The 27,730-nt window shown below is 48.8% G+C and overlaps 1 protein-coding gene across 1 annotated transcript in view; it reads left to right on the forward strand.

Moving 5' to 3' along the window:
• Positions 1-27,730, forward strand: part of PCNT (pericentrin) — a 1,129,672-nt gene that overhangs the window by 950,284 nt on the left and 151,658 nt on the right. Inside the window, exons 41-42 of the mRNA XM_086956243.1 lie at positions 27,194-27,474; positions 27,609-27,708. Of these exons, the coding sequence (XP_086812369.1) occupies positions 27,194-27,474; positions 27,609-27,708 (381 nt within the window). The remainder of the gene's footprint in view (positions 1-27,193; positions 27,475-27,608; positions 27,709-27,730) is intronic.

Below are 27,730 nucleotides of genomic sequence, written 5' to 3' on the forward strand. Positions count from 1 at the left end.
GTAGTATTAAGGTTCATACATGTTTGTAATAGTGTTAGCATATCCTACTAATGTGTATTTTGTTGTTGTACTACTTGATAACATCCTAACTGACTTCTTTCATTCTGTTAGAATCTTGCACAGCACTCGAACATAGTATTTTTCTGTTTTGGAGCTGACTGGTCAATACCGTAGGCCAGTAGCACTTAACCTTTCAACTTCTGTAGATCCCTTCTGAATCAGTACTCCAAGCTGGGGACTCCGGCCTAAGCAGTTTCTACGATTTGAACCTCAAAACAGTGCACAAGAATACAGAAGCAATTTTAGATCAAACAAATATACAATGTATGAACTTTTATTTAATTCACAAGCAAAAGAATTACAGAAACCAAAGTTTTAATGGAAAAGTTGTAGCTTTTCCAAATTTGGATATATTTCTAAAAGACAAAGCAATATTCTAGGCCCTTTGATATCACTTTGTCATTTTTATTCCTAATGTCACTTTCTATTTGTGTGCCCTTACTAGTGATTCAATTGAGGCTCCCACTGGTCCATACTAGATTGATTGCTCTACTTGGTCTGCTTCCACCAATCAAGTTAAGGATACCAACTTAGTTTTTTACAAAAACAAAGCAGTTAGTGGCCCAGCAGATATGACCTCTTGTCAAACAGTCCAAACACCTCACCCCCTCAGGACCGCCTGTATTAGGAGAGTGGCTTATCTCTTAGGAATGTATAGAAAATGACTGAATTCCCCTCTGGTAGAGCCATGAGGAGTCTGAGTCGTAGGAGATGTAAGTATTTAGGGCAATGTTAGTTCACGATACTCCGAAGTCAGGAGTCCGAGGAATGGATGCCAGAGGGAAGGATGTCCCCTGGTTCAATAAGCAAAGTGATGTGCGCTCCATGCCAAGAACATACTATACTCTGTGTAGCCATCCCTTGTAAGTGGGAACATGCCTCTTGCCCCATTGTGACAATAGGTCTTACAAAGCTGTACCCAGTGCAAGCACCAATCTGCACCCATTGCAAGCACCAATCTGCATGCCTCTGCAAGACTTGAGTACGAAGGAGAGTGCGTTAGTTAGACCCAGAATAACATAAGCAGGGAAGCGGGGTAATTGCGTATTAAAATTAATTTCAAAATCCTAGAGCACCTGTGTCCAGTTAAGTGTAAGTCTAGGGCATTCCCATAGCAAATGAGATAAAGTGCCCAAGGAGCCACAGTCGTACTGACATTCCAGCTTATGAGCTGGGATCCCTTTGTGCAAATGGGGAGTTGTGAGATACCAGTAGGTGACTATTTTGGTCGCTGTTTCGATGGCAGCGACATTGTGAGCCGTTTATCTCGCGCAGTGGTAAATATCACCCCATTCGCACTGCATTAATATACAGCTTATTTCCGATTACCAGCGTCTCTTACCAGTAGATTTATGTTTGGGGGCGCCAGCGCGAAGGAAGCCATCGAGCCCTGTAATGGGACGGGCTTTTGATGTTTTAAAAGGCAGGCACTTTTCATAAGGGGTGAGATGCTGTTGTGCTTTGGGGTATCAAAGGGTACATCACCGAATTTGACTAGAACAGAAGCATTCAGTTTCAGGCATGTTATGTTATGCTAATAATATCTTATATAGCGCACGTTCACCGGGTGGTTTTTTGGCGCTAGCTATAGCCGGTACTGGAACCTGGGGCGGCTTACACACGGGCCTGTGAGAACAGCTAAGTTTTTAACATTTTCCTAAAGCTCAGGAGGTTGTTACAAGATCGAATTTCTAAGGGAAGGGAATTCCAGAGTCTAGGGGCTAAAGTTGCAAACCTGCACCTGCCCTGGCGTTGTAGCTTAAATGACGGAATAACCAAAAGTTGAAGACTGGCAGAGCGAAGGGTGCGGGAGGGGGTGTACCTGGGTAAAAGATATTTAATGAATTTGGGTCTGCAGTCGTGCAGGGACTTAGAAATAATGCAGGCCGTTTTAAATACTATGCGTTGAGAGATGGGAAACCAATGAAGTTTTCTCAACAGGGGGCTGGCAGATTGCCATCTTGGTTGCTGATGGATTAATCTAGCCGCCTGATTCTGAACTAGCTGGAGGCGCTTGCTAAGAAAAAGCGGTAAGCCGAAGTAGATAGAATTGGCGTAGTCTAGGTGAGATAGCACCAAGGCCATCACCACCTGAATCAGAGCCGAATGGGTGACCATGCGACTGATCTTCCTAATCCTGCGCAGTTGAAAAAAGCAGGTGGATACCACTGTGCCTATATGGGTTTTCAAGGATAGGTCACTATTAATAGTCACCCCTAGGCTTTTTACCGAGGAAGAGGGGGTAGGGGGGGAACCGATTTCTGTCGGCCCCAGAAGGTTTGACTGCTCCCATTCAGAATAATCTCTGACTTACCAGGGTTCAGCTTCTGGTGGTTTTGATCCAGCCACTGACGGATGTGGAGCATGGTGCCCTGGAATTGCTGGATAGACTCAGGGGAATTATCGATCGTAAAAATCGGCTGAAGATCGTCAGCATAATTGAAGGTGATAGTTTTATTAGCCTTTAGAGACTTAATCAGGGGTAGCAGATACAAATTAAATAGCAAAGGGGAAAGTGAGGATCCCTGAGGGACTCCACAGGTCGTGAGTAGTTATGGGGCAGTGAAGGGGGCCAAGCGAACCGCTTGGGTGCGGCCGCTGAGGAAGGACGCAATCCAGCTACGGGCTGGGCCACCAATGCCAGCCTGTTCGACACAGTCCATTCAGATGTCATGATCGACCGTGTCGAACTCTGCAGAGAGGTCCAAGAGGACCAGGGACTGGGGAATTCCCCGATCAGCATTACCTCGCATGGTGTCCAGTACCGCTAAGATTACAGTCTCAGTGGAGTGGGCGGAGCGGAACCCTGCTTGATGAGGGTCCAGGTGATCGGTTTGCTCAATGAAATTGGACAGACAAGTGGCTACATGAGCTTCGAGGACTTTGGCCAGATAAGTAAGCAGAGAGATGGGCCTATAGTTGGTAAGATTCTGGGGAGGTTTTTTTAAGAGGGGGACCACAACTGCATCCTTAAAGGCTTTAGTGACCCTACCCTGAGACAAGGACTCATTCAGAAAGGTCAAGATGAGAACAGAAAAGACCGAAAAGACGTCCTTTAGAATATATGGGGGACAGCAGTCCCTAGGCGAGCCAGATTTTACCCTAGCTAGAAGAGCCTGTAGGGAATGAGTGTCTATGATTGAGAAGTGGTGTAAGATGTGCGGGTTGGATGTCAAGGCCAGGGAGTCCTCCTTGGGGCAGGAGCTGGAAATACTAGCCTTGATACTAGCGATTTTGTCCAAGAAGTAGTCATTCAAGGAGTTACATATGTGTTGAGTCACAACGGGCTTAGGTAGAGATCTTTCAGGCATGGCATGTTCAGAACGAAGTCTCTCAAAAGGCAGAGGTCCCTCCCCATTGAATAGATAGCCTATGGACCTGCAGCCTTCCTGGTTCCAGTGTCGAAAGTCCAAGGAGTCTATGACTGGGGCAAAGTCAGGATTGCCTGTGTTAGAGGTGAGGGGAAGGAAGTGCGTCTGCTCCGCTCGGCCACGGAGTCCTGCCCTGTCAGTAAGGATCTTGTGATAACCGATAGGTACAAGCTTTTGGGGCACATGGATTTAAGAATGAAGGGGATCCTCCACAGAGATTGCCCCGCCATCGCTCAGTCCATGAAAAGCCAATGCTTTTCGGATTTAGTGCAGGACCATTCCAGAAGGTCCCTAAGCTGTGTGGCCTAATAGTAGTTGATATCTTGTTGGGGAGTACGAAGTACCCCGGGGGGGGGGGGGGCTACAGAGAGCACCTGAAAGAGTTACAATATTTCCAGCAATATGGTCATTTTCAGAGCCACAAAATAGGTGAGCCAGGAGAAACTATATGGCCTCCTACGATGCAAGTCCGAAAGGATCTGATGGCGAATATTCTTATAATTAAGAGAGACCGTTTTCTGGGTCTTAGCAGGGAGCTGGAGCCCTAAATAGGAACTCAACGCTGATGCCCTTTGTACCGGGTCGGAGCATTGCAAAGTGTCCTGAGTGTTGGCCCGTAGTGATATATTGAGGGCTTGAGATGTATATACAATCACTTTGAAGCCCGCTTCCTGGGCAAACTCCTCCAGCTCAGTGAAAAAGGCTGGCGGTGAAATCAGTGGTTTTTCTAAGGTGGCTTTGATGTCTTCTGCATAGAGGCTTATGTCATGTCCCTCTCCCCAGAAATGAATAACTGTTATAAATGTATTATCCCAAACTCTTTGGGCATTATGCTCCACATAGAGAGCGAACAATAAGGGTGTGAGTGGGCACCCCTGTGTCTTGCCCCTGCAGATTGAGAATGGAGCTGAGGACCACAGCAGCTGACTGTGCGTAGCCGCTAAAGATCCATTTACAGAAGTGGTCTCCAAAATTAAAATGCTGGAGGGTGGCCGCTAAGTATGGCCAGTGGACTCTATTGAACGCTTTTTCAGGGTTGATCGTCAATAACATGCATTCCATGTAAGAATTTTGGGCTTTATCGATAACTGTATGAAGCAAAGGGCCGTTTATCTTTACCCAGCTTTGGAAGGACCACTTTGGAGGCGAATAGCATCTAAGGGGATACTTCGGAGAGGTCGCCTATTGCGTTGAACAATATAGTAAAAATGGGGGCTATGATCAGGCAGAACTTTTTATGAAAAAGTGTGGGGAACTTGTCAGGACCTGGAGATTTAAGTAATGTTTGGCTGGTAATTGCAGAGACGACGACTTCAATGCATTTAGGGCCGTCTAAATCAGCAGCCTGATCTGATGTTAATTTGGAAGTGGAAGCGAATTGGTGATTTTGGGATGGTGCCTCTGGGCAGCTGTTGAGCTGTGTTGAGGTCCTCATAAAAGTTGTGAAATGCCTCTACTATATAGGAGTCATCTCTGCACTCTTCTCCAGTCGAGTCCAGCACCATTTGGACCCCCACCACCTGACACTGTACACACAAGCTATTGGCATCTGCCGCCCCCAACATAGTATGTCTGACACAGCGCAGCATACTCCGCTCTGTCCAATTCAGTAGCCCGCCAACTGGCATTGTGCAGCTTCGAGTGGTCTCCAAAACCGGGGAGCTCCAATCTTTGTATTGGCTCCAGTTCGAGGACCTGGCGGGTAAGTTGATCCCATTTGTCCTTGCGAATCCTATTGTCTGCTGAGGAAATCACAATGAATGCACCCCTAACAACCGCTTTTAGGGTTTCCCAAAGTGCTGTAATAGAGATGTCTGGGGTGTGATTGAAGGCCTAGAAATCCTCAAATGTTTTGGTGATTTTCTTTACAATGTCAGGGCGATGCAAACTAATTTTGTGCAAGCACCAGTTTTTAGGGGGCCAATGCAAGAGTCACCACGGCATGGTCCAACAGCGAGTGAAGCTCTCGGACTGTGGTCATGGAAGCGATCTCCTGTGCATAAAAAGCATAGTCTCTAGTGTGGGGATGAAGGGTCTGCCAAATGTCTGCCAGACCCATGTCTTGTAACCATAGTGCTGCATTACGGGAGAGGGCCCAGATTGTCCTTGGCGTTGAGCTGAGCTGTCCAGTTCATTGTTGAAGGCCAGAATAAGGTCTCCTCCCCCCGCCCCAAATCAACAGGCAGCGGTCCGGCGGCTTGTTTAGTTCTATCACTGTGATACGGCTAAAGGGTTCTTGCTAGTCAGGGTGGTAAACCATACCCAGGGTCAGACTTTAAGATCCCACCATAACACAGTATGCTAGCAGCTTCCCTTTAATTTCAGCCGGAGTAAGACTAATTTTACCATTAAAGGTTTTAGAGATGAGAATAGCCCCCCCCTGCGGTTTAAGTAGAAAAGGGTGAAAAGTATTTTTGGGGGAATGCCCTTGAGCAAAGCCTGTGGGTGCCACCCATGAGAAGGTGTGTTTCTTGTATGAGACATATATGAGCCCCGGAGTATTCCAAATATGAAATGATGGCACGTCTCTTGATTGGGTTATTCAGTTCCTTCACATTAAGAGTGAGAATCTTGAGATCTGTTATCTGAACAAAGATAAGGAAGAGCAGTCTGTGACCACATGTAGCGCAGAGCTGTGGATGCATATTCTGCTACAGGGGAGGTCACTTCCAAGGTGATTTGCCTGTGAGAGAGATCAATTGTAGGGGGGGGCCGGGAGGAAAAAGGATACAAACAGCCCACCAAAGAACAAACAAACAAATTATAAAACATTATGTATATTGTTATTGTCCAGGGCGTAGTGCCCGACGAGTAGAGGGAGAAAGGGGTATAGTGGCCAGTGCTCCTTCCTCCCCAGCCCTGGGCCTACTGCCCAGTATGTAAGAGAGAAAAGAGGAAGAGAAGAAAAGCTGGGAAAAGTGATCATGGCCAGCTTAATGTCAATGGCAGGTCTGCAGGGTTTCGAGTGAACGATGCTAAGACAGCCAGCTGCTCCTTCACCATTGTCTCAGGGTCGGGCGAAGCTTTGAAGGTGAGTGCTTTGATGGTTCTTAGATTGTGGGCGCTTTGGTGTCCGTGACTGGCTGACTGTGACCGATCTGGGGAAACAGCCTTAACCTCTTCGCCGCTAATGACAAGGGTAACTCGTCATGGACTTTCCATTGATTTCAATGGAAATTATATGTGAAAGAAGAGTAATGCCTTAGCAGCCAAGTGGTTAATGTCCAGAAGCTAGCATGCTTCCTCCATTGATCTGAATTGGTGAAGTTACTCATTGAATCAGAAAATCAACCGAAACGGCTGTCTTTAGGAGTAGGACATGCCAGCAGAGCGGAGATTAGAAGTGACCCGGCAAAGGCTCTGCAGTTCTGGAGAGTAGATTTGGCCAGGTCCTGGTAAAGAGTTGGTTTATGGCCCTGGAGTTGTAGCAGGTGTTTCTCTCTGGTCATTTGGAGGATGCGTTCTATCTGAAAGAGACACGTTAGTGATAGATTCCTTACCTTACAATATCCCCAGGCGTCAGACTGGATCCGGAAATTTTTGCTTAGCAATACCCTTGCGCGTCGGTAGGCGTCGTCTGCGGCTCCGCGTCCGTCGTCGGCGTCGATAGCGCCGGAATGACGTCGTCGGAGTACTTAGACACCGCCCATGCGCGCTGACGTCAGTTCTTCTTTTTTCCGCGCCAGCTAGCGCAGATCCTGAGAAGCTCTACCCCTAGTCATTTTTTGACTAAACTTTTTGATCTTTTTGATAATTTCTTTCCTCGAGTCTTCGACTCTATCGGTGCCGGTAGGGATGCCCGGGTTCAAACCCTGCTCGAAGTGCGACCGACTGATGTCTGTTACGGACCACCATCGCCGGTGCCTTAAGTGCTTAGGCCTCGACCACGATGACCGCACCTGCTCCGACTGCCGGGCCCTGACGTCTAAGGCTAGGCGGGAGAGGTCCCTCAAGCGGCTCGAGCTCCGGCAGTCGGCTTCGCGCCACTCCAGTTCCCGGTCCCGGTCCCACGGGAGGACGAGGGACCGGTCGCAGGGTCGGAGTCATCGCAGCTCCGGGAGTGGACACCGGTCGTCAGGCTCCAAGTCCTCAGATAAGAGGCATGAGAGGTCGGAGAACGTCATCGTTCCTCCGACCAACCCCGACGCTCGCACGATGCGCCCGGGGGCTCGGGCGACACCGCCCACGCTGCTCCGCGGGAGTCGCAAGCGTCACCGCCTGCCCCACACCTTCGGGTCCCTGGGCACGGCGCGACGCCGGAGGAGATCGAGCGGTACCTCATGGCCATGAGGTCCCTCCCTCCTCAGTCGGGTTCCGTGGCCCCTCCGGGCCCAATGGTCCCGGCTGGAGGCCCAAGGGGGTCGGGTGCTTCGGCCCCGACACCGCCGGCGACTTCGGTCCCAGCGCCGCAGGACCTTACCGGATCCGGGTCGTCGCCGGTCGGCCTCACCGGCGCCGGCCCCACGGGTGTCGCCCCCGGCACCCACTGTGGACGCCGTCCCCAATGTTCCCTATGGTCCGACTCTGGCGCCGGAACGGCGCCGCTGAGCGCCGCTTCCGACGGCCTTTGGAGATTTTTATTTCCATGAGGAGGCCCTGTCTGCTAATCCTGTTTTACAGGAAACTGGTGACGAGGAAGATTGGGAGGGGTCTGAGGACCCTCTGGCACAGGAGTGCCAATCTCAACAGGACTGGACATATGAGCTTGGGGAGGCCAGTGGTATTGACACTTCTCCAGACAATGGATTTGTCTCCCCTCCGACCGTGGCTTCGGAGGAGGGGTCTACATATAGCTTAGTGTTGACGAGGGCGGCTAAGGCCTTAAACCATGAGCTCCCAGTCGCGGCCGTGAGGACTAACCTCCTCACTGAGGTCCTCACATGGCAGTCAAGCTCCAGCGAGCCTCTGCTGCCGTTCAATGAGGCCTCGTGTGACGTTCTTGTGGGCACTTGGTCCAGGTCCGCCTGTGGATAGGAATGTGGCCAGACGCTTCCGCCCGGCTCCGGGCGAACCTTGCTTTTTGTCCATCCATCCCACCCCCGAGAGCCTGGTCAATTCCCAGACTGCGTTCCCGTCGGCCCTGCCCGACCGGGAATCCAAGAGATATGAACAGTTCGGGAAGAAGGTGTTCTCGTCCCTAAGCTTAGGGCTGCGGTCTGTCAATACCGCCTGTCTCTTGGGCCGCTACACCCACACCCTGTGGGACGCGGTTGCGGACATGCTGCCACAATGTCCGGAGGAGGTCTGGGCTAAATTCGCCCAAACCCTTGCGGAGGGCCAAGATGCAGCGCGATATTCCATCCGGTGTGGGTTGGATACCACGGACTCACTGGGCAGGGCGATGGCAACGACGGTGGCAGTTCGACGCCACGCCTGGTTGAGGTCCGCCAACTTCTCAGCCGATGTCCAGACCACACTTCTGGACATGCAGTTCGATGGCCGTCGCCTCTTTGGCGACAAGGCAGACCATGCGCTGGAACGTTTTAAGGACTCCAGGGCTATGGCCAAGTCCTTGGGCCTCTCAGCCACACGCCAGCAATCGGGTGCCTTTTGCTCCTTTCGTGGCCACGGAAGGGGCGCCCCCAGACATGCTGCCAGCCACGCGCCGCAGAATGTTCAACAGCGCGGTGGCGGCCGTGGAAACCACTGTGGAGGCGGTCGGGGACACCGGCGAGGCCAGTCCACACCTCCCTCAGCAGCACCCGTCTCAAAACCTTCCTAGTCCTGGTTTTCAGGCCCATGTGACGCCTGTGGGAGGCAGGGTTCGCCATCACCTCTCCCACTGGCGCACTATCACGTCGGACAGGTGGGTGCTGCAGATCGTCAGAAGGGGCTAGTCCTTCCCCTTCGAGGCGACCCCTCCATCCATGCCACCACAATTCCACCGTGTGTCGGGGGATCACTTGCAACTTCTGCAAGAGGAAGTCACGGCCCTCTTGGCCAAGGGGGCCATCGAGCGCGTCCTGGGCCAGAAGTAGAGTATGGTTGTTACTCCTACTACTTTCTGGTACCCAAGAAGGGCAAAGGGGGCCTACGCCCTATCTTGGACCTGCGGAACGGCAACGGCTTTCTCCGGAAGGAGAAGTTCAAGATGCTGACTTTGGCTCAGGTTCTAGTTGCCCTTGATCCTGGAGACTGGCTGGTAGCGTTATACTTGCAGGACGCTTATTTTCACATCCCCGTCCTGCTGGCCCACCGGCGTTACCTGCGGTTCACGGTAGACCAAGAGCACTTTCAGTTTACCGTGCTCCCCTTCGGCCTTACAAGCGCCCCACGGGTGTTAACAAAGGTGATGGCGGTGGTCGCAGCTCATCTGCGCAGGTTAGGGGTGTCAGTCTTCCCCCTACCTAGACGACTGGTTGTTGAAGGCGGGCTCGCCCCAGACAGTCGTCAGCCACCTCCAGACTACGGCCGACCTCCTGCATTTGCTGGGGGTTCTCCGTCAATGTGCCGAAGTCGCACCTGTGTCCCTCTCAGAGGCTCCTCTTCATCGGAGCGGTTCTCGACTCGGCGCAGTTTCGGGTTTACCCTCCCGAACAGCGGGTTCGGAATATACAGGCTCTCATTCCCATCTTTCAGCCTTTATTCCGAGTCTCGGTCAGGTTGACGCTGCGGCTTCTGGGGCTGATGGCCTCCTGCATCCTTCTGGTGCATCACGCCCGTTGGCGGATGCGGGCTCTGCAGTGGGACCTGAAGTTTCAGTGGGCCCAGCATCAGGGCAACCTGTCCGATCATGTCTTGATCTCGGAGGGCACTGCGAGACAACTGCAGTGGTGGCTCACGGACCGCGATTAGGTCAGTGGCAGATCCCTCTCCCTACCCCACCTGGGGCACGTGGTTGTGACGGACGAGTCCCTCCAGGGCTGGGGAGGCCACATGGGAGAGAGGCGGAGATCAGAGGCCTCTGGTCTCTGGCGGAGTCCCGGCTCCATATCAACCTTTTGGAGCTGCGGGCGATTTGTCTAGTACTGAAGGTATTCCTCCCCTCTGTCCGGGGGAGTGTAGTGCAGGTGTTCACGGGCAACACCACCGCCATGTGGTACTGCAACAAACAGGGCGGGGTGGGGTCATGGACGTTGTGAGAAGTTGGCCTGATATGCAGTGCTCACTATTCTAGTGAGCACTATGTTTCAGTCCAAACAACCCTTATTGATGATTGGTTGTAAGTCAACCATAGACCAGCTATCCTAGTAGCATGGACAAGAGCAGTCTTTAGGCTAAACTCTAGAGGGCGTGTTAAGCCAGCTGTTATACCATCACATATACCCCTTGAACACCAAGTGAAAGGACACCACACAAGTTGTTATGAAAATAAAAGTATATTTATTTAGAACACAACAGCCCTGGACTCTTTGAGTACAGGGCGCTAAGCACAATACAAAGCTCTTATGAAAATACTGAAAGTCGCACAATTTACACAAATGCCCGAGGGGCACGAAAAACCATATACTCTAAAAGTGGAATGCGAAATTACTAGCAGGTAAGTACTACTCTAATAGGCTTTAGGATCGCTAGGACTGGACTACTGAACCTTCAGATTACTAGCAGGAGGCCTAGGGAGATCGGGTGCTAGACAAATCGCCCGTCAGGAGGGCCACAAGCCAGCAGGCAAGTAGCCGGACAACGCGGTGAGCAGCAAAGAGCAGAAGGGCCCCACGCAGATCTCGTGGATGCTGGGGGGCTGAACTTCGGTGCTGGAGCTGCTCAGGGTTAGGGCTTCTCAAACCCCAAAGCACTCACTTGAGGATCCCTCGGCGGTCGTGCTGGATAAGCTTAGTGCAGTTCTGAAGATGGCCGGTCCCTCAAGGTCTATTCACACCCACGAATCTCAGCTGGGCTGATGATGCAGGTAGAGGTCAGAGGTGCCAGGGAAACCGGGTCTTGTCGTGCTGGTCGGTCGGATTCCGGAGGAAGGACGTGCAGCAAACCGCAGGTTACTTAGTTGGTGCCCGCAGATGCAGGGTGACTACTCCTTAGTCACAAGGGAGAAATCTTAGGAAGAAGTCTTGAGTTCCTTTCGTAGAAAGTAGTTTCAGGATTCAAAGATGATCTAATTTGGAAGGGTCCCCGCTCCTACCTTTATTCTAAAGAAAGGGGCTGGTACACGACTAGGTCCTGCCCATGGGTGGGACCAGGAAGGGGGGTGGTTACACCCCTCTCCCATGCCGGACTTTCCCCAGCTCAGGGGCTGGTGTGCCCCTGGAACTGGTTCTAGCCGGCCTATGCATAGTGAGCACCGGGGTGCCACTTGCAGTCACCTTCCTATTCAGCCCTGCCTACCCAGGATACACAAAACCCTGTCTGGGATGGTGCTAGCACCGCCCCTGACAGGAAACCCTTTGTCCAAGCTCTCCTCGCTGGAAGGACTCCCAGCAGCAGGAGGTCAGACTTGTGTCTGTGGTGGCAGCATCCATTTTGTGATGGTGAGGCTCGAGTTAACTTTAACCGGGATTCACAGTTACATACACGTTGTGTCCCTCTAGAAGGGTGGAATGCTAACCCCGTCGCCAGAATTGGCGAGGGGTTAGTATTCCAATTTGTATGACACCTTACTCGACATGTTTTGATAAAGCGATACCAAAGTTGGCAAATAACCGCGAGGATTATAATGCACTTAAGAGTATATGGTACGCGTTATCATGGAACAGCTATTAGGACTTGGTTCCGCAAGCTGCAAACGGGCTCAGCTCATGCCAGAGCACCATCTCTCATAATTCCAAGCACTCTGCCTTCAGGATTGATAAGGCCTGCCATAGGAGTGACTGATAGGAATACATGTGTCCAATTTAGGGTTAGATATAGGAATACTATATCTAAAGCAAAGGGTGATTACACCACCTTTCCCCAGCTGTCGTGCAGCCAGTTGTCAGATTTGGATGGCCAGCCAGGGGTGGCATAATACATGCTTCAGCCCCTGGTAGGCCCTGGGTACACCTATGCCCTGGGTACCTAAGGTACACTGTACAGGGACTGATAAGGCGACTCAGTATTCAATTGGGTATGCACCTAAGGTACATGGAATCCATTTTACAGAGGGAGCAGTGGGCCTGGGGTCCTGAATAGCAGGGCCCCAGGTCAACTAAGTCGAAAAACCAGCAAAACACCAGGCAAAAAGTTGGGGGCAACCATAGTCAGATATCCACCTTCCTACATGCGCGATCACTTATGAGGCAGTTCAAGGCCATCGTGGAGGCCAACTGCACCATCTGCGTGTTTGCAAGGGCAGTTGTGTTGAAAATCAGGCTGCTGTCTAGCATCTGGGATTGCAGTGAGATGGAGTATCCACCTGGAAAAGATTGCGTACGGTAAGTAACTTGTTTAAGCTGCCTGTCCCTACTTTGAAGGTGGCAGATATACTGTTGCAATTGAGGGGGTGAGGTTGAATGCCCAGTACTAGTAATGGATCTTAAGAAACAGCCAGTGGTGCCCGGGCTGATGTGGGAATTGATTTGGAGGACAGCACAAGCCTTTGTTTGTGGCAGTGATTTACTTGAACTTCTCTATTTCTCTAAACAATACATCCGGCCTTCTCTTTGAAGAGAAACTTATTTTTTTGCTTTTTGAAGTAAGCCGTTGTTTACCCACAAAAAGTGCTACAAGGGCCAGATATTTTCTGGGAGGGCAAGGATTCTGGATTAGTATTGCCTGAAAACCTCTTTAAGAGGAATAGTGCAAAATTATTTTAGCTATGATCCCACGTGCCTTGTATATGGGGCACTTGTCACTTTTGCTATGAAGGAGGCACACTTCCACATCCCCATCAGAAATTTCTACATGACATTTCTCTCTTGTTATGTTTGGGGATCATGCCGGTTTGCTGTCCTGCTCTGTGGACTCACTTCCAGGAGTGTTTACCAAGATCTTTGTGAAGGTGGCAGCAAGACCAAAAAGGAGAGCAACAAAACTAGTCACACAACTGACTAATGAGGAAACTACTGCATGAGTCTTGTGTAGCAAGACAAGTTTTAATAAAGGACACTGGGCCCTCATTCACATCAGCTCACATACTTCATTCTCCGGTACACTACAAAGAAAAGAAGTTATAGTATTTCCGTACCTTAGGAAATTCAGTGGCACAGATCAACACTTGACTTGAGGTAAAGCCATGTATGCAAGCAATGTGTAATCTTCTCCATGCTTTGTGGTTTTAACTGAATTTGGCTTATCATTGACACCAGTGTCCTCTCCAGTTCACATGCAGATGAGCCACCTTGTCCACCATGAGGAGTTGTGCTGGGAGGAATGCATGCAGTGCATGTGGTAGAATATTCAGCTCCTGTATTGCCCTTTTGGAGTTTCTCTTTGTGTGTTATTAACTGAGTGCAGATAAAGGTGTCCCCATTTTCTAGGGGTACTCTAAGAATTTTTGTTGCCCTGCAACAGCGTCACATGGCATCTGTACTCTTGATTCGGTCTTTGGTTTATTCTGAAGGTGCCCTTCCTCTTTGTTTTTGAAAGGATTGCTATTTGTTTCTCTACAATGTAGTTTGTTCAGTTCAAACCTTAAGTTAATATTTATGATGGAGTGTTCATTAATAACGGTCCTAATTAATGCTTCTTCATTTGTAGTCACATTTTGTTGGCTTTCAAATTAGTGAGAACTGTAGAAGCTGCCTACTAAATAGCTCCCCGCCTTTTGAAATTGCATAATAATCCTCCACCACATCTTTGAGAAAAAACGTGTTACACAATTTGTACCCTAAAAAAGTTCTCAGCTTCTGTGCTCCACAAACTTCATTAAGTGACAGTTTGTCATTGTCTGAGGTACTTTAAAAAAATAAAATAAAAGCAGTGGCAAATCTTATAGGTCTGGTGTCGGCTGCCAGCCTTTTTGCTTTAAAATGTTGTAAAACATTATTGTTGGGAGAGCTGCTAGGTCCTTGCGAATATAAAAAAAAAAACTGGCTAAAAGCGAAGTTTTTGTTGTTGGGTGCTTCTAACTGTAGATTCCTCACCTTGTGAATATTCCCCAGGCGTCAGACTGAACTGTAAAAAAAGTAAAGCTGTACTTCTGTTCGCCGGTAGGTAGCATTGTATTGTTCCGTGCTGATGTCCTTCTGCTCTGGAAATTTCGAGACTCGCTGCATATAAACTCCTCTCATGCATGCTGGCATTGTTTCCGTTCTTTCTTTGCATTCAGACTACAATTCAGAGCTGCTTCTTGGTCTTTTCAAGACCGTTTTACCAGTGTAGTATGCAAGAGAAAGTGTCACATCCTTTGACAACAGAGTTCAAGCCGTATGGGGACAGTAACAAAATGATGTCTGTGACAGACCTTCCCAAAGTATGGCTATGGTGCTTGGAGACCATGCATGATTCAAGAGCCTGCGATGACCGCACCCATATGAATCCGAGGCCATGCTCCAAATTTTCAGAACTATACCAGCTCCTTCTGGGGGGCCTTTGGCCTCAAGGATCCGCAGGGGCCTCCAGTCACACTTTCTTCAGCGTGTCAGTTCCCAGCACAGTCTGTAACCTGTGAATTCCTTCTGGGCTCCGCACCAGCTTCTGTACAGACTTAGTTTCTGACGCCGGTTATCCTCATGTTGACATACATCTACTCTGGAGGAGGATTTCGATCTCATTGTGCTTTCTGACTCTGAACAGAAACCTCCTCAACAAAGGCCACACCCTACTCCCACTGGGGACTAGTGAGCCAGCAGCCTTCTGATTCAGATACCCTATCCTTCCCACATGGCTCAGACTTTACACAATCTTTTCAGCATTGACTCTGGCAATCACAATTTTGATAAAGGGGATGCTCCAGTCCTCCAATATGATGAGGAAAACCAGCATGAGGAACTTCAAGGATGCCAGTGGTCTGGGTACATCTCCAGATACTGGCCTGACTCTTCCTCACTAACCTGTCACCAATGATAGTGCTTCCTTCGCTATTATGCACAGATTGGCTGAAGTACTAGACGTACAACTCTCTACAACGGAGATTAAGACTAATGTTCTGACAGAGGTACTTCAGCTTGTTCAAGCGCCTACAAAACCTCTGTTACCATTTGCTAGGGACCACCAGTTAATAGGCTGGTCGTTCAGCATCATACACCAGCTTCGGGTGACCCATTTGGCAGGTGCCTCTTTTCCTCCAAGTCTTTCTGTGCAATCAATGAATGTCAGCTGCCTCCTAGGCCGTTACTTCCATGCCCTTTGTTACTTGGCGGCCCAGGCCTTACCAGCAGTTCGGGGAATCTGAGTGTCCCTGAACCAACCTTTTCAGGAAGAACGTGACACAGCTGAATTTGTGGCTTTCTCAAGCATGTCCTCGACTGTCTGTTAAAGTCCGGGGAGGTCCAAGTATCCCAAATGAACATGCGATTTGATAGCTTTTGCCTTTTTGATGAAAAAGCAGATTCTGCTCAGTGTTTTTAAAGAATGCAAGGCCACAGCACATTCAGACAGTTCCCTCAGTGATTCACCCCTTTCAGGGCTACTGTAGAAGTTTCCAATAAAACCGTCTGAGCCCGCTGCCAGCTCAACAGGTCGCTCAGCTCTTTTATGGCTGAAGCTGTGGCTTGCATAGGCAAAATCCAAGACATCAGGGACAACGTGCAGCTCAGTCCCCTGCCCCTCCACCAATCGCATAACAGCTTAGTGTGTCTTTTCTAGCGCACAGACACCTTTCGGAGGCAGGATTCGATATTTCCCCCGAGGGAGGCAAGCTATCACTTCAGCCAAGTGGGACCTCCAAATTGTACATCAGGGCTATGCCCTCCCATTTCTCTCCATCCCACTAAACCTTCCACCACAATCGGGCAGCTGAAGGACAACCACATGTCATTCTTGCAACAGGAAGTGCAGGTTGTTTTAGCCAAAAGAGCCATAGAACGGGTTCCAGCATCGGAAGTAGGGGAGGAGTGTTATTTCTTCTACTTCCTAGTGCCAAAGGAGGATAGAGGCCTTTGTCCTATTTCAGATCTTTACCCTGTCAACTCTTTCCTGCAGAAGGACAAATCCACGTTTGCCGAGGTCCTAGACCCCGGAGACAGGGTTGTGTCATTGGACCTGCAGGATGCTTATTTGCATAACCCCGTCCTCAAAGGCTGCAGACACTACCTGAGGTTCACAGTGAACATTTTCAGTTCGCAGTGATCCCTTTTGGTCTCATCAGTACCCCCTTTGTGTTCACAAACGTGTTGAGCGGTCATACCAGTCTTCACTGACCTTGATGACCAGCTGATGAAGGCGGACTCACACTAACAGTCACCAACCATCTCCAGTCGAAGGCAAATCTACTCATAGCTTTAAGGTTCACTATCAACATGCCGAAGTCACAGTTAACTCCTTTATAGATGCTCCCTTTAATTCTGAATAAGGTGCGGTACTATGCCTTTCCCCCAGAGCGGGAGAGTCCAGGCTTTATGGTTGGGATCCCAATGTTTTAGCCTCTGTCCTGAATGTCGATGACTTTGCGGTTACTGTATTGTTGGCCTCTGTGAAACATGTCAGATGGCATATGAAGGTTCTGCGGTGGGACCTAAAGTTCCAAAGGACAAGGCACCAGGGGAATTTATCAGATGCAATCTATATTTCGGAGGAGACTACAAACAGTGGCTGCTCGACCCAAAATTGGCTAGCGGCAGACCTTTTGCCTTGCCAGAACAGACAGTAGTGGCTTCTGGGCCGTTAATGGTTCAGTGGCAGACACCCTCTCCTTACCCAACCCAGATTTGACAGTGGTTACGGATGCATCACTTCTGGGCTGGGGAGGACATCTGGGAGAGGTGAAGTTAAGGTCTTCTGGCGTTTTGTCCCACCTCATCCCTCTGAGGAAGTGAGACTCCATTGTTTGCCCCTAACAGGGTACTAAGCTTTTATACAAATGGTACCAAAAACCATTTGGCAGACTTTCAGCCCTTTGTAGGTTTCTTCGGGGCAGGGCAGTGCAAATATGGGCAGGCTACCAATGGATTATTTCCTGCATAAAAATCTGCAGCGTGCTGGAAAGAAACAGTCTCCTAGAAGGTTTACAGGCTCATTCTACTAGTGCTGAGGCTGCTACCACTGCTCTAGCACAGTGGCTTCGACATTTGTCCTGCAGCTACATGGTCATCAGTACAAACTTTCACAAAGCAATGCTGCCTTGATTTTCCAATCCTTCAATAAGCGCATTTTGTGTGCTCGGTTCTGCAAGACTTTTTGGTCTGAGCTAGTTCACAGACCCACCATCTGGAAGGGTACTGTGTAATCTGTGGTTTCAAGTATCCATTAGAAGAACAAATGACTTGCATTCGGTAATGATCTTTGTGTTTAATGCTGTATCTAATCACAGATTCCTCAACGACCCTCCTGCTTCTCCATTCTTTGAACTAGACCCTTTTCTATCTAAAAACGTCCCGATCTAGAAATCTGCAAGCTGGTCATGCTAATCTGCCGATGGGCTCTGCGTCTGCTGGTGTGGACATGCCTAAGAAAGCAATTGACGTCTGTGCGCTGGAGTGGGGCTTACAGATGGCTCTGCTAGTCACTTCTGAAGTAGAACAACATCAGCTTGGAGCTGCACCCACCTACCGGAGGCAGGAGTACTGCCTTAAAGTTTCCAGATCCAGTCTACACCTGAGAAATATTCACAAGGTGAGGGGATCTGCGGTTAGATAGCGCATCGTACAGAAAGATAGTTACCGAAGGTAAGTAAGTTCTTTTAGTCAAAAAAAGGTGCACATTGCCAGAGCCCCTGGCACTGTAGGGAACTTCTTTGTGTGTGAATGTACTAGTTTTGAAAGAGCAAAATGCAGTCACTCACTCCTGTTAACCAATGGCTGAAGTAAGCTGACCCATTGCCCCATACTGTAGTGGCCAGAAGAAAAATCTGACTGACACAAAGTAATGGATGAAAAAGACTTACTGGGCCGGTATATGTAAGTAGATTTTATGCATAATTTATAGTAAAATCTGAATGTTTTGGTTTGCATTATGCACAAAAACACATCAGTGACAGAACTATTTTAAGATAAAGAGCTTTGTCTGCCGAATTGCACTACCAGGTCACTAAAAAAGAGCTCCCCCAGGGTATCAAAATATATTCAGCGAACACCCTGAATTCTTCTACTGCCCAGTTGAGGTTAAAGATCAGTGTACTGGAGTGTTGAATGTTATCCCGATTAATAATTCTACCTGCAAATTCCTCACCTGTAAAATAATCCCAAGCATTACACTAGATGACTGGATCTGTAAACTTCAAAGCTCTCGCATCATAGGTAGGGGGCGCGTGCCTTCTAGACACTGGAGATAGTGACAGATTATCACACTGAAGCCATGTAGATCCCACCCCACAGAAATGTCAAGTTCCCTTTATGTGCCTTTGCAGATCTGGAACTCACTCTTATTTGGGAATGTTCCCCTCACACAAATTTATTTGGTGAAGTGCTATGTCCCGCAAGCGCTTGTGCTTCAAGCCCTGTAGAGGACCGCAAAGTACAGATAATACATTCACAGACCTCCATGCCATCTGCTTGCGGTGTCTAGGCTAAGACCACGATTCCTGTTCCTGCGACTCCAGCCAAAGCATGCACCCTAAGGCTGTAAGGGATCAGGAAGCCAAACCCTTTATGGCTCAGGCCCATGAGGACAAGCATTTTAGTCGGTCGAGGGCAAGGTTCTGATCTCCATCCTTTCACTCTTCTGGAGCAAAGAAGCAGCAGCACAGGAAGCACAGATGAGGTAACTCACCATCTGCACTTTCTCAAATTCTCCATTGTGATGAGTCTTTAGAAGGAGTTAATAAACCTGTATCCTCCAACCCCTTATGTTGTTCCCTAGTGAGCTAGTTTAGTATTAACTTTTCTGATGGGGACCATGCACAGTTGTCCCTTAATGTTTCTCTTGAAAATAATTTTTCTAGTTGCAATAACATTGGGCAGATCGGTGAGTGAGCTGCAAGCTCTATTTCCGTACACCCTTTACATCCTTTTTGCCCTGACAAGTTTGTGATGAGAACCAGTGCTGCTTTCCTGCCTATAGTGGCGACTCCATTCCACCCAAGTCAGTCCATCACCCTTCTGGCCTTCTGTGCCCCGCCCCATTGTACGAAGAAGAAGGCACGGTTGCATAGATTGTATTCTAGGCGGGTGGTCAACTACTAACTAGACCTCACCAAGAACATTCGACTGAATGACCAGCTCTTTGTAGGGTGCTGTGGTGCCAAGAAAAGCAAATCTGTGCTGAAAAGAACTCTTTGAAGATGAATCGCCCTCTGTATTAGGAGTTGTGTTGGCCAAGGAAAAACCACCAGAAGACATCTGGGCCCATTGAACTAAGGCAAAAGCCGCCACTTCTGCCCTTATCATTAGTAGCCTAGTAGCCTGTGGGCATCTCTGCACACATTGGCCAACCATTACTGCCTGGATTCTAAGGTGTGCAGGGATGGTCTTTTTGCCACATTGGTCTCTCATGATTTCTTGGTATAACCCTACTTCAATAACTATGGAATCTATTCTGCTGGTGAGGAATCTGCAAGTAGAAGTATCCATCAGAAGAATGGTAACTATCTTTCTGGTGGACTCTTTATTTACCTGCAGATTCCTCACCGACCAGCCTACAGGTTTGATGGGTAGATATAGGGAAATTTTATAAGATCCCACATGTGTATATTTTGACAAGGTACTACTCTGTTGATGTCAGTCTCTCCTTTATCCATGAAGGCTTGAATAAAATGCATATAAACTGAGATCATCACGCCAGGGTGGGTAATGTATGGCTTTGGTGACGTCATCTGATGCCACTTCTATTGTTGATTTGAAGACCGGGCCACTTACCAGCAAACTTTGGTTTGAAGTTACCGGATCCACTTTGACACATGGGATTATGCTACAGGTGAGGAACCTGCAGGGGATGGGGGGTGTGTGTGGGCGGGGGGGGGGGGGGCATGACCTCTCCAGACTGCAGGAGGATCCACCAGAAAGATTATAACCACAGTGAAGTAACTTTTTTGTTTAGCATATAAATTCATCTTGCTGGCAATTGAGAGAAAAATAGTCCCAGGATGGTTGTTTATTTATTGAAAAAAGGAAGGCTGTACTGAATTTGTCTAGGGCAGTGCATGTTTTGGAAAATAGCTATCAAGTGAAGTCCACATTCTTTGACAGTGTTTGGTGCATGCTTCAAGATTTAACACAAATGGATGCTGGATTGTCGTCAACTGGATAACATTCCTCTAATTGCAGTAAAGGCTAGAGATTTACCTTTTTTTTGCAAACTATCAGATTTCAGCATGTCAATACAATGCAAAAAAAAGATCAGCCACTACAGGCATGTTTTAAGGAGAGGCAGCTTTACCAGTGCAAGGTGTGAAGTGTTGAGAAAGACCCTTTGTTATTCCATTCTAGTTGTCATCAAAGTGCAACTATTGCAAATTCTGTATTATAATTCTTCCCTGTGGATGGTTTTGTATACCAAGCGCAGCATTTAATCTGAGCCTCAACTTTAACTTTATGTAATGACCTTCAGCTTTGGGATATATATAATCTTATTAACAGGTGCCTCGACTAACCTAAATATGTTGTTCTGGACCAATTATAATTTGTAAGCCTGGCACTAGACATCCTAGAAAATTGTTGGTTCATCAGTTGGAGAAAAATGTATGGACATGTTAAGACAATGTATGTATGTGTTTTTTATTTAGCGTGAGCATAGTAAAAAGGCAGTAGAGCACTGCGCTGGGTAAAAGACACTTATAGAGCCTTACGCCACAGGAAGAGGAGCAGCTTTCTTTTCAATGGTTCTGCCTTATTTGTTTGTTTTTTACACTTCTTAGTCTGCAGTCTGATGGTGTCCTGGCTGTGGGTGTTCTAAGAACCACCAGAGATGGTGGGGTTGTCTGCAAGATAAGTAGGTGTGCTGGTCATAATGGCTTTATAAACAATGCAGCTGGATTTGAGTATTGGTGCAGGTCGGAAATGGAGATTCCTCAAGATGGGGTGATGTAATTAGATTTCTTATGGTCCTGGATTAGAATTGCTGTGGCATGTAGAATTCCCTTAAGAAGTGTCAATGTGGAGGCCGGGAGGCCATGCAGCAAGACATTACCACCATTCAGTTACAATGGCTTTATTAGCCATTCTTCTAGAGAAAGTTTCACTTATAGAGAGCTTGTACCAGGGTGTTTTTGGCAATGTGTTCATTAAGGATGAGGTTGGTGTCCAGGAAGAATCCAAGTGGCTTGGCATCAGTTAGAGTAGGGTGTGAAACCCATCAAGGTTCACGTGATTGATCCTGTGTTTTATTGTTTTTTTTGCATTGCTTTTGGCAAATTAAAGGAAATGTCTGCTTGGGTTGAGCTTCAGGTAGGTGTTGGCATCCAGGACTGGATTAATTGCAGGCAGGGGTCAAGTTATTGTATGTCTAAAGCAAAGAAGACCTTAATGTAGAGTTGTGTATCATCTGCATATTGATGAATCTTGATACTTTTATCTGTGAGTAAAGCATCAGGCAGCACCATGTAGAGGTTAAATTTGACCGTAAGGAATCCCGGGGGCTCTGCAGGTGAAGGGAATCTTTGGGACCTGGACATGCCCATGTAAATAAACTGGTGTCAGTTGGAAAGGTAGGACGAGAACCAGTGAAGGACATTGCAGATGAATCCCATTTAAGGCTCAAGGGTGAATATGAGAGTAGGACCGTCGACTGCCCAATGCAGCTAAGACGTCCAGCGATATCTGGAAGCAAGGGACATTGTCACCTTTTGTCAGGAGGCCATTGCCACCCGTGGTCTGGAGAGGCCATTGCCACCCGTGGTCTGGAGAGGCCATTGCCACCCGTGGTCTGGAGAGGCCATTGCCACCCGTGGTCTGGAGAGGCCATTGCCACCCGTGGTCTGGAGAGGCCATTGCCACCCGTGGTCTGGAGAGGCCATTGCCACCCGTGGTCTGGAGAGGCCATTGCCACCCGTGTTCTGGAGAGGCCATTGCCACCGGTGGTCTGGAGAGGCCATTGCCACCTGTGGTCTGGAGAGGCCATTGCCACCTGTGGTCTGGAGAGGCCATTGCCACCTGTGGTCAGGAGAGGCCATTGCCACCTGTGGTCAGGAGAGGCCATTGCCACCTGTGGTCAGGAGAGGCCATTGCCACCTGTGGTCAGGAGAGGCCATTGCAACCTGTGGTCAGGAGAGGCCATTGCAACCTGTGGTCAGGAGAGGCCATTGCAACCCACGGTCAGGAGAGGCCATGCTCCCGCCCCCTGGGGTCTGGAGAGGTCCTGCCCCCCCCTGCAGTCTGGAGAGGTCCTGCCCCCCCTCCCCCCCGAAGTCTGGAGAGGTCTCGCCCCCCCCCCCCCCCCCCCCCTGTGGTCTGGAGAGGTCTCGGCCCCCCTGTGGTCTGGAGAGGTCTCGGCCCCCCCTGTAGTCTGGAGAGGTCTCGGCCCCCCCTGTAGTCTGGAGAGGTCCTGGCCCCCCCTGTAGTCTGGAGAGGTCCTGTCCCCCCCTGTAGTCTGGAGAGGTCCTGCCCCACCCCTGCCGCCTGGAGAGGTCCTGGGCCCCCCTGCCGTCTTGAGAGATCATGGGCCCCCCTGCGGTCTGGAGAGGTCATGGTCCCCCCTGCGGTCTGGAGAGGTCATGGGCCCCCCTGCGGTCTGGAGAGGTCATGGGCTCCTCCTGTAGTGGTCATGGGCTCCTCCTGTAGTCTGGAGAGGTCATGGGCTCTCCCCCCCCCCCCCCCCCCCCCGCCTGCGGTCAGGAGAGGTCTTGGCCCCCCTTCTGCGCACTGCCACCCGTGGTCAGAAGAGGTCTAGGCTGCTGATATGCAGTGCTCACTATTCTAGTGATCACTATGTATCAGTCCAAACGACCCTTATTGATGATTGGTTGTAAGTCAACCTTATAGACCAGCTATTCTAGTAGCATGGACAAGAGCAGTCTTTAGGCTAAACTCTAGAGGGCGTGTTAAGCCAGCTGTTATACCATCACATAAACCCCTTGAACACCAAGTGAAAGGACACCACACAAGTTGTTATGAAAATAAAAGGATATTTATTTATAACAAGTCTACCCTGAACTCTTTATGAGTCAGGGAGCAAACCACATAACAAAACTCTTAAGAAAATACTTTAAGTTGCACAATTTACACAAATGCCTGAGGGGCAGGAAAAACCATATATTACAAAAGTGGAATGCGAAATACTAGCAGGTAAGTAACGAGATCCAGAGGCTTCAGGATCGCTAGGACTACACTACTGAACCTTCAGGTTAGGAGCAGGAGGCCTAGGGGGATCGGGTGAAGAGTGTGCACTCTCACGCGGGACAAAGTCTATGGATGCTAGATTTCGTAAAGTTAGTGTTATCGGACGAATCCGACTAGTTAGGCTGAAAACGAAACAGGATCTGGACACTTAGATAGTGAACCTATGTTGGAGCACCGAAATGCTCAGGTTACCTAGCCCAGGGGCTGCGGCTGCATAGGGTTCAAAAGACGTCGGGAATCCTCGTTACAGTCTAGGGAGCCTGAAAGAAGAAGTTGCTGGCAGGCGACCAGTGATGATGTCCGGAGTGATCCAAGCTTGGATCGAAGATGGAGACGACCTGAAAGCAGAGGGGACTCAGTTCTTAATCACTAGCCAGTGATTAGGTGGGCACCAGGATGGCACCGGATGAAGTCACCTCGACCATGTGAGTGGGCGAAGCTGGGCTCTGCAGTCTCTTGGACCAGGAGGCGTTGTCGGCGACCTGGATGGTGGTGCGAGCTGTCCCACAAAGGTATCTGCTGTCGGTGATGCTGGACCCAGGATTGGGGCAACAACTCTTGGCAAATGCAAGCCCACACGGTGGACTCAAAATGGCGTCTGGAGTGGACCAGGAGGGTCCGGGGTGCTCCTCTCTTGGAAGGGAGCAAGGGCCAGTCTGGAGCAACCAGACCAACGATGGAAGTGTCGTGGTTGGTCTCAGGAGTGCTACAAGCCAGCAGGCATGTGGCCGGACAACGCGGTGATCAGCAAAGAGCAGAAGGGCCCCACACAGATCTCGTGGATGCTGGGGGGCTGGACTTCGGTGCTGGAGCTGCTCAGGATTAGGGCTTCTCCAACCCCAAAGCACTCACTCGAGTATCCCTCGGCGGTCGTGCTGGGTAAGCGTCGTGCAGTTTTGAAGATGGCCGGTCCCTTCAGGTCTCGTCACACCCACGAATCTCAGCTGGGCTGATGATGTAGGTAGAGGTCAGAGGTGCCAGGGAATCCGGGTCTCGTCGAGCTGGGCAGTCTTGATCCGGAGGATGGACTTGCAGCAAACCGCATGCGCTTAGATGGTGCCCGCTGGTGCAGGGTGGCTACTCCTCAGTCACAAGGGAGAGTCTTCAGAAAGGTTCAAGAGTTATTTCGTGGAAAGTCGTCAAGATTCAGAATTATCTAATTTGGGAAGGGGCCCGCTCCTATCTTTATACTAAGGAAAGGGGCTGGCACGCGACTAGGTCCTGCCCATGGGTGGGACCAGGAAGGGGGGTGGTTACCCCCCTCTCCCCTGTCCGGACTTTCCCCAACTCAGGGGCTGGTGTGCCCCTGGAACTGGTTCAAGCCGGCATATGCACATTGAGCACCGGGGTGCCACTTGCAGTCACATTCCTCTGAGCCCTGCCTACCTGGGATACACAAAACCCTGTCTGGGATGGTGCTAGCACCGCCCCTGACAGGAAACCCTTTGTCCAAGCTCTCCTCGCTGGAAGGACTCCCAGCAGCAGGAGGTCAGACTTGTGTCTGTGGTGGCAGCATCCATTTTGTGGAGCTGAAGCTGTGTTAAGCTTTAACCGGGGTTCACAGTTACATACATGTCGTGTCCCTCTAGAAGGGTGGAATGCTAACCCCGTCGCCAGAATTGGCGAGGGGTTAGTATTCCAATTCGTATGACACCTTACTCGACATGTTTTGATAAAGCGTTACCAAAGTTGGCAAATAACCGCGAGGATTATAATGCACTTAAGAGTATATGGTACGCGTTATCATGGAACAGCTATTAGGACTTGGTTCCGCAAGCTGCAAACGGGCTCAGCTCATGCCAGAGCACCATCTCACATGATTCCAAGCACTCTGCCTTCATGATTGTTAAGGCCTTCCATAGGAGTGACTGATAGGAGTACATGTGTCCATTTTAGGGTTAGATATAGGTATACTATATCTACAGCAAAGGGTGTTTACACCACCTTGCCCCAGCTGTCGTGCAGCCAGTTGTGTCAGATTTAGATGGCCAGCCAGGGGTGGCATAATACACGCTTCAGCCCCTGGTAGGCCCTGGGTACACCTATGCCCTGGGTACAGGGACTGATAAGGTGGCCCAGTACCAATTGGTAAATGCACCTAAGGTACACGTGTCAATTTAGAGAGAGAGCAGCTAGGCTGTGGGTCTGATTAGCAGGTCCACAGCCAGGGAAAGTCGTAAACCAGTGAAGCAAAAAGAAAAAATCTGGGGTCTAAGATTAGACAACAGGCCACTTCACTAGCTGATTGCCCAACATGTTTTCTGTTTATTGCATTAGAATGTGGGACTTTATTGCACTCTTCTGACACAGTAGGCCTGGATTCAGTTAACAGGGCACTTTGTACACCAATCGGCACTGTCTAGTATTTGTTTGATAGTTCGGTTCAGCAAAGTTGTAAGTGCTTGCCACAATGCCCCGAGCCTATTGGCTTTTTTACTAATTAGGATTTTAACCTCTTTACTTCTAGATCCAGCAACGCTGTAAGTGCTTGTCATAATGCCTAGCTTCCCTTGGCCAAGATCAGATAACTGGGTACCTAGCCTGCCGACTGCCAAGCAGGCTTATTCATAATTGCACTACCACGGAGCACTTTAAACGCACAAGAGCAGGTCACTTTATGTCGCTGTTAAAGCACTGCTAGATAGGTTCTTGTCCATAGGGAACCGGACCACAAGGCATTTTATAGAATACCCTTAGAACCTGCCATCCTGCACCTAGTATACGTTAGAAATGTCCTTTAGCTCATCGCAATTAGTCTACATTGCGACATCTTTTAATAGTACGCTTATTAACGTCAGTCATGCTTGTCTTTTTAAATCGCACAAGGTAACATTAGTGGTTATCTAATTTTGACTTGCGTTTTATATATATATATATTTTTTTTTTAATGCTTGTAAAGATTTTAATTAATGTGAGGCATTGCAGAGAGTGTGTTCTGCGTTAAATTCGGCCATCAGAAAGCCACAGACCTTTCCTGTGACAAGTTACTGCTCATTCAACCAGCAGTAGAACAGCAACTACAAGGGATTTCTAAAGCAGCAACATGGAAGACACCACACATTTGCAAAGGGTTACTCCTTCCTTCAGACATTAAAGCAGAGACAAAAGTATGGTAGATGTATTTGATGATCTTTACTCAAAACCTCATTATCCCACTTTCTTCAGCAGTCACTGCTTTGTACTCTGCTCAAAGCTTGTGAATCTGGCTGATCAAGTGCTGCAGAAGCATACAGTTAGCTCTTTGTAGTTGTTGTTCTTCACATTGGTTACCCTCATAGATTCACATGCAACTCATTTACCTTCCCTTAGATATACAAAACAAAGATCACAAACTGCTCTCCATGCTACAGGAATTCATCAAAGCCTGTAAGGGCATAGCCACAGGTCCTTTCACTAATTGGCTTTGAGAGACAACCCAAAATTAGGAGTTTCACTGCAGTTTTTAATGTTTTAATAGGTCCAAGTCTGCTAGCTGTTTTTGTTCTAACAAATGGCAGCATGTTAAGCTGGAATTGTACATAGAAGTATTTTTTTTACTAATCAGTATGGCAACCTTATTTATAATTAAACTATTTTTGACAGCATGAATTACAGCTTCAGCACCAGAGAGATGAAATAAGAATCAAGGAACTGCAGCAGACTCTCGCAGAGCTTGAGGAGGATGAGCGACAGCTGGTGAGAAGGAAACGGCCAACAGCTGATCCAACAAGCCCTCTGAAAGATCCCGCTAATCCCAGCCTGGCTGCTTCTCACAAACTTGGCACTCTCTCTCTCCAGCAGCTGCAGAAGATGGAGAAGATGAGACAGCAGCTACTTTCTGCTGCAATCCATCTAAAGGAGTTTGGGAAACATTTTACAGACAGGTGAGGCATTACAGAAACGGTTTTGTCATTTAGTTTATTATCCACTGAAGAAGCCTTGTACCTTAATATGTTACTATTCAATACAAGACTTTAATTGATAATACAAATCAGTATATTTCTGTCTTTAAATCTAGGACCTTTACTGAATATTCAGATGAAGAAGCTTTAACGTCTTTATTGAAAATGCTAACTGATCTCAAGGTGGAATTGCAGAGATTATCTTCTTTTGCTTCGGTAAGCAAACATCTGTATTTAT

This window comes from Lissotriton vulgaris, chromosome 2_1, assembly GCF_964263255.1.
Source record: "Lissotriton vulgaris chromosome 2_1, aLisVul1.2, whole genome shotgun sequence".
Lineage (NCBI taxonomy): Eukaryota > Metazoa > Chordata > Amphibia > Caudata > Salamandridae > Lissotriton > Lissotriton vulgaris.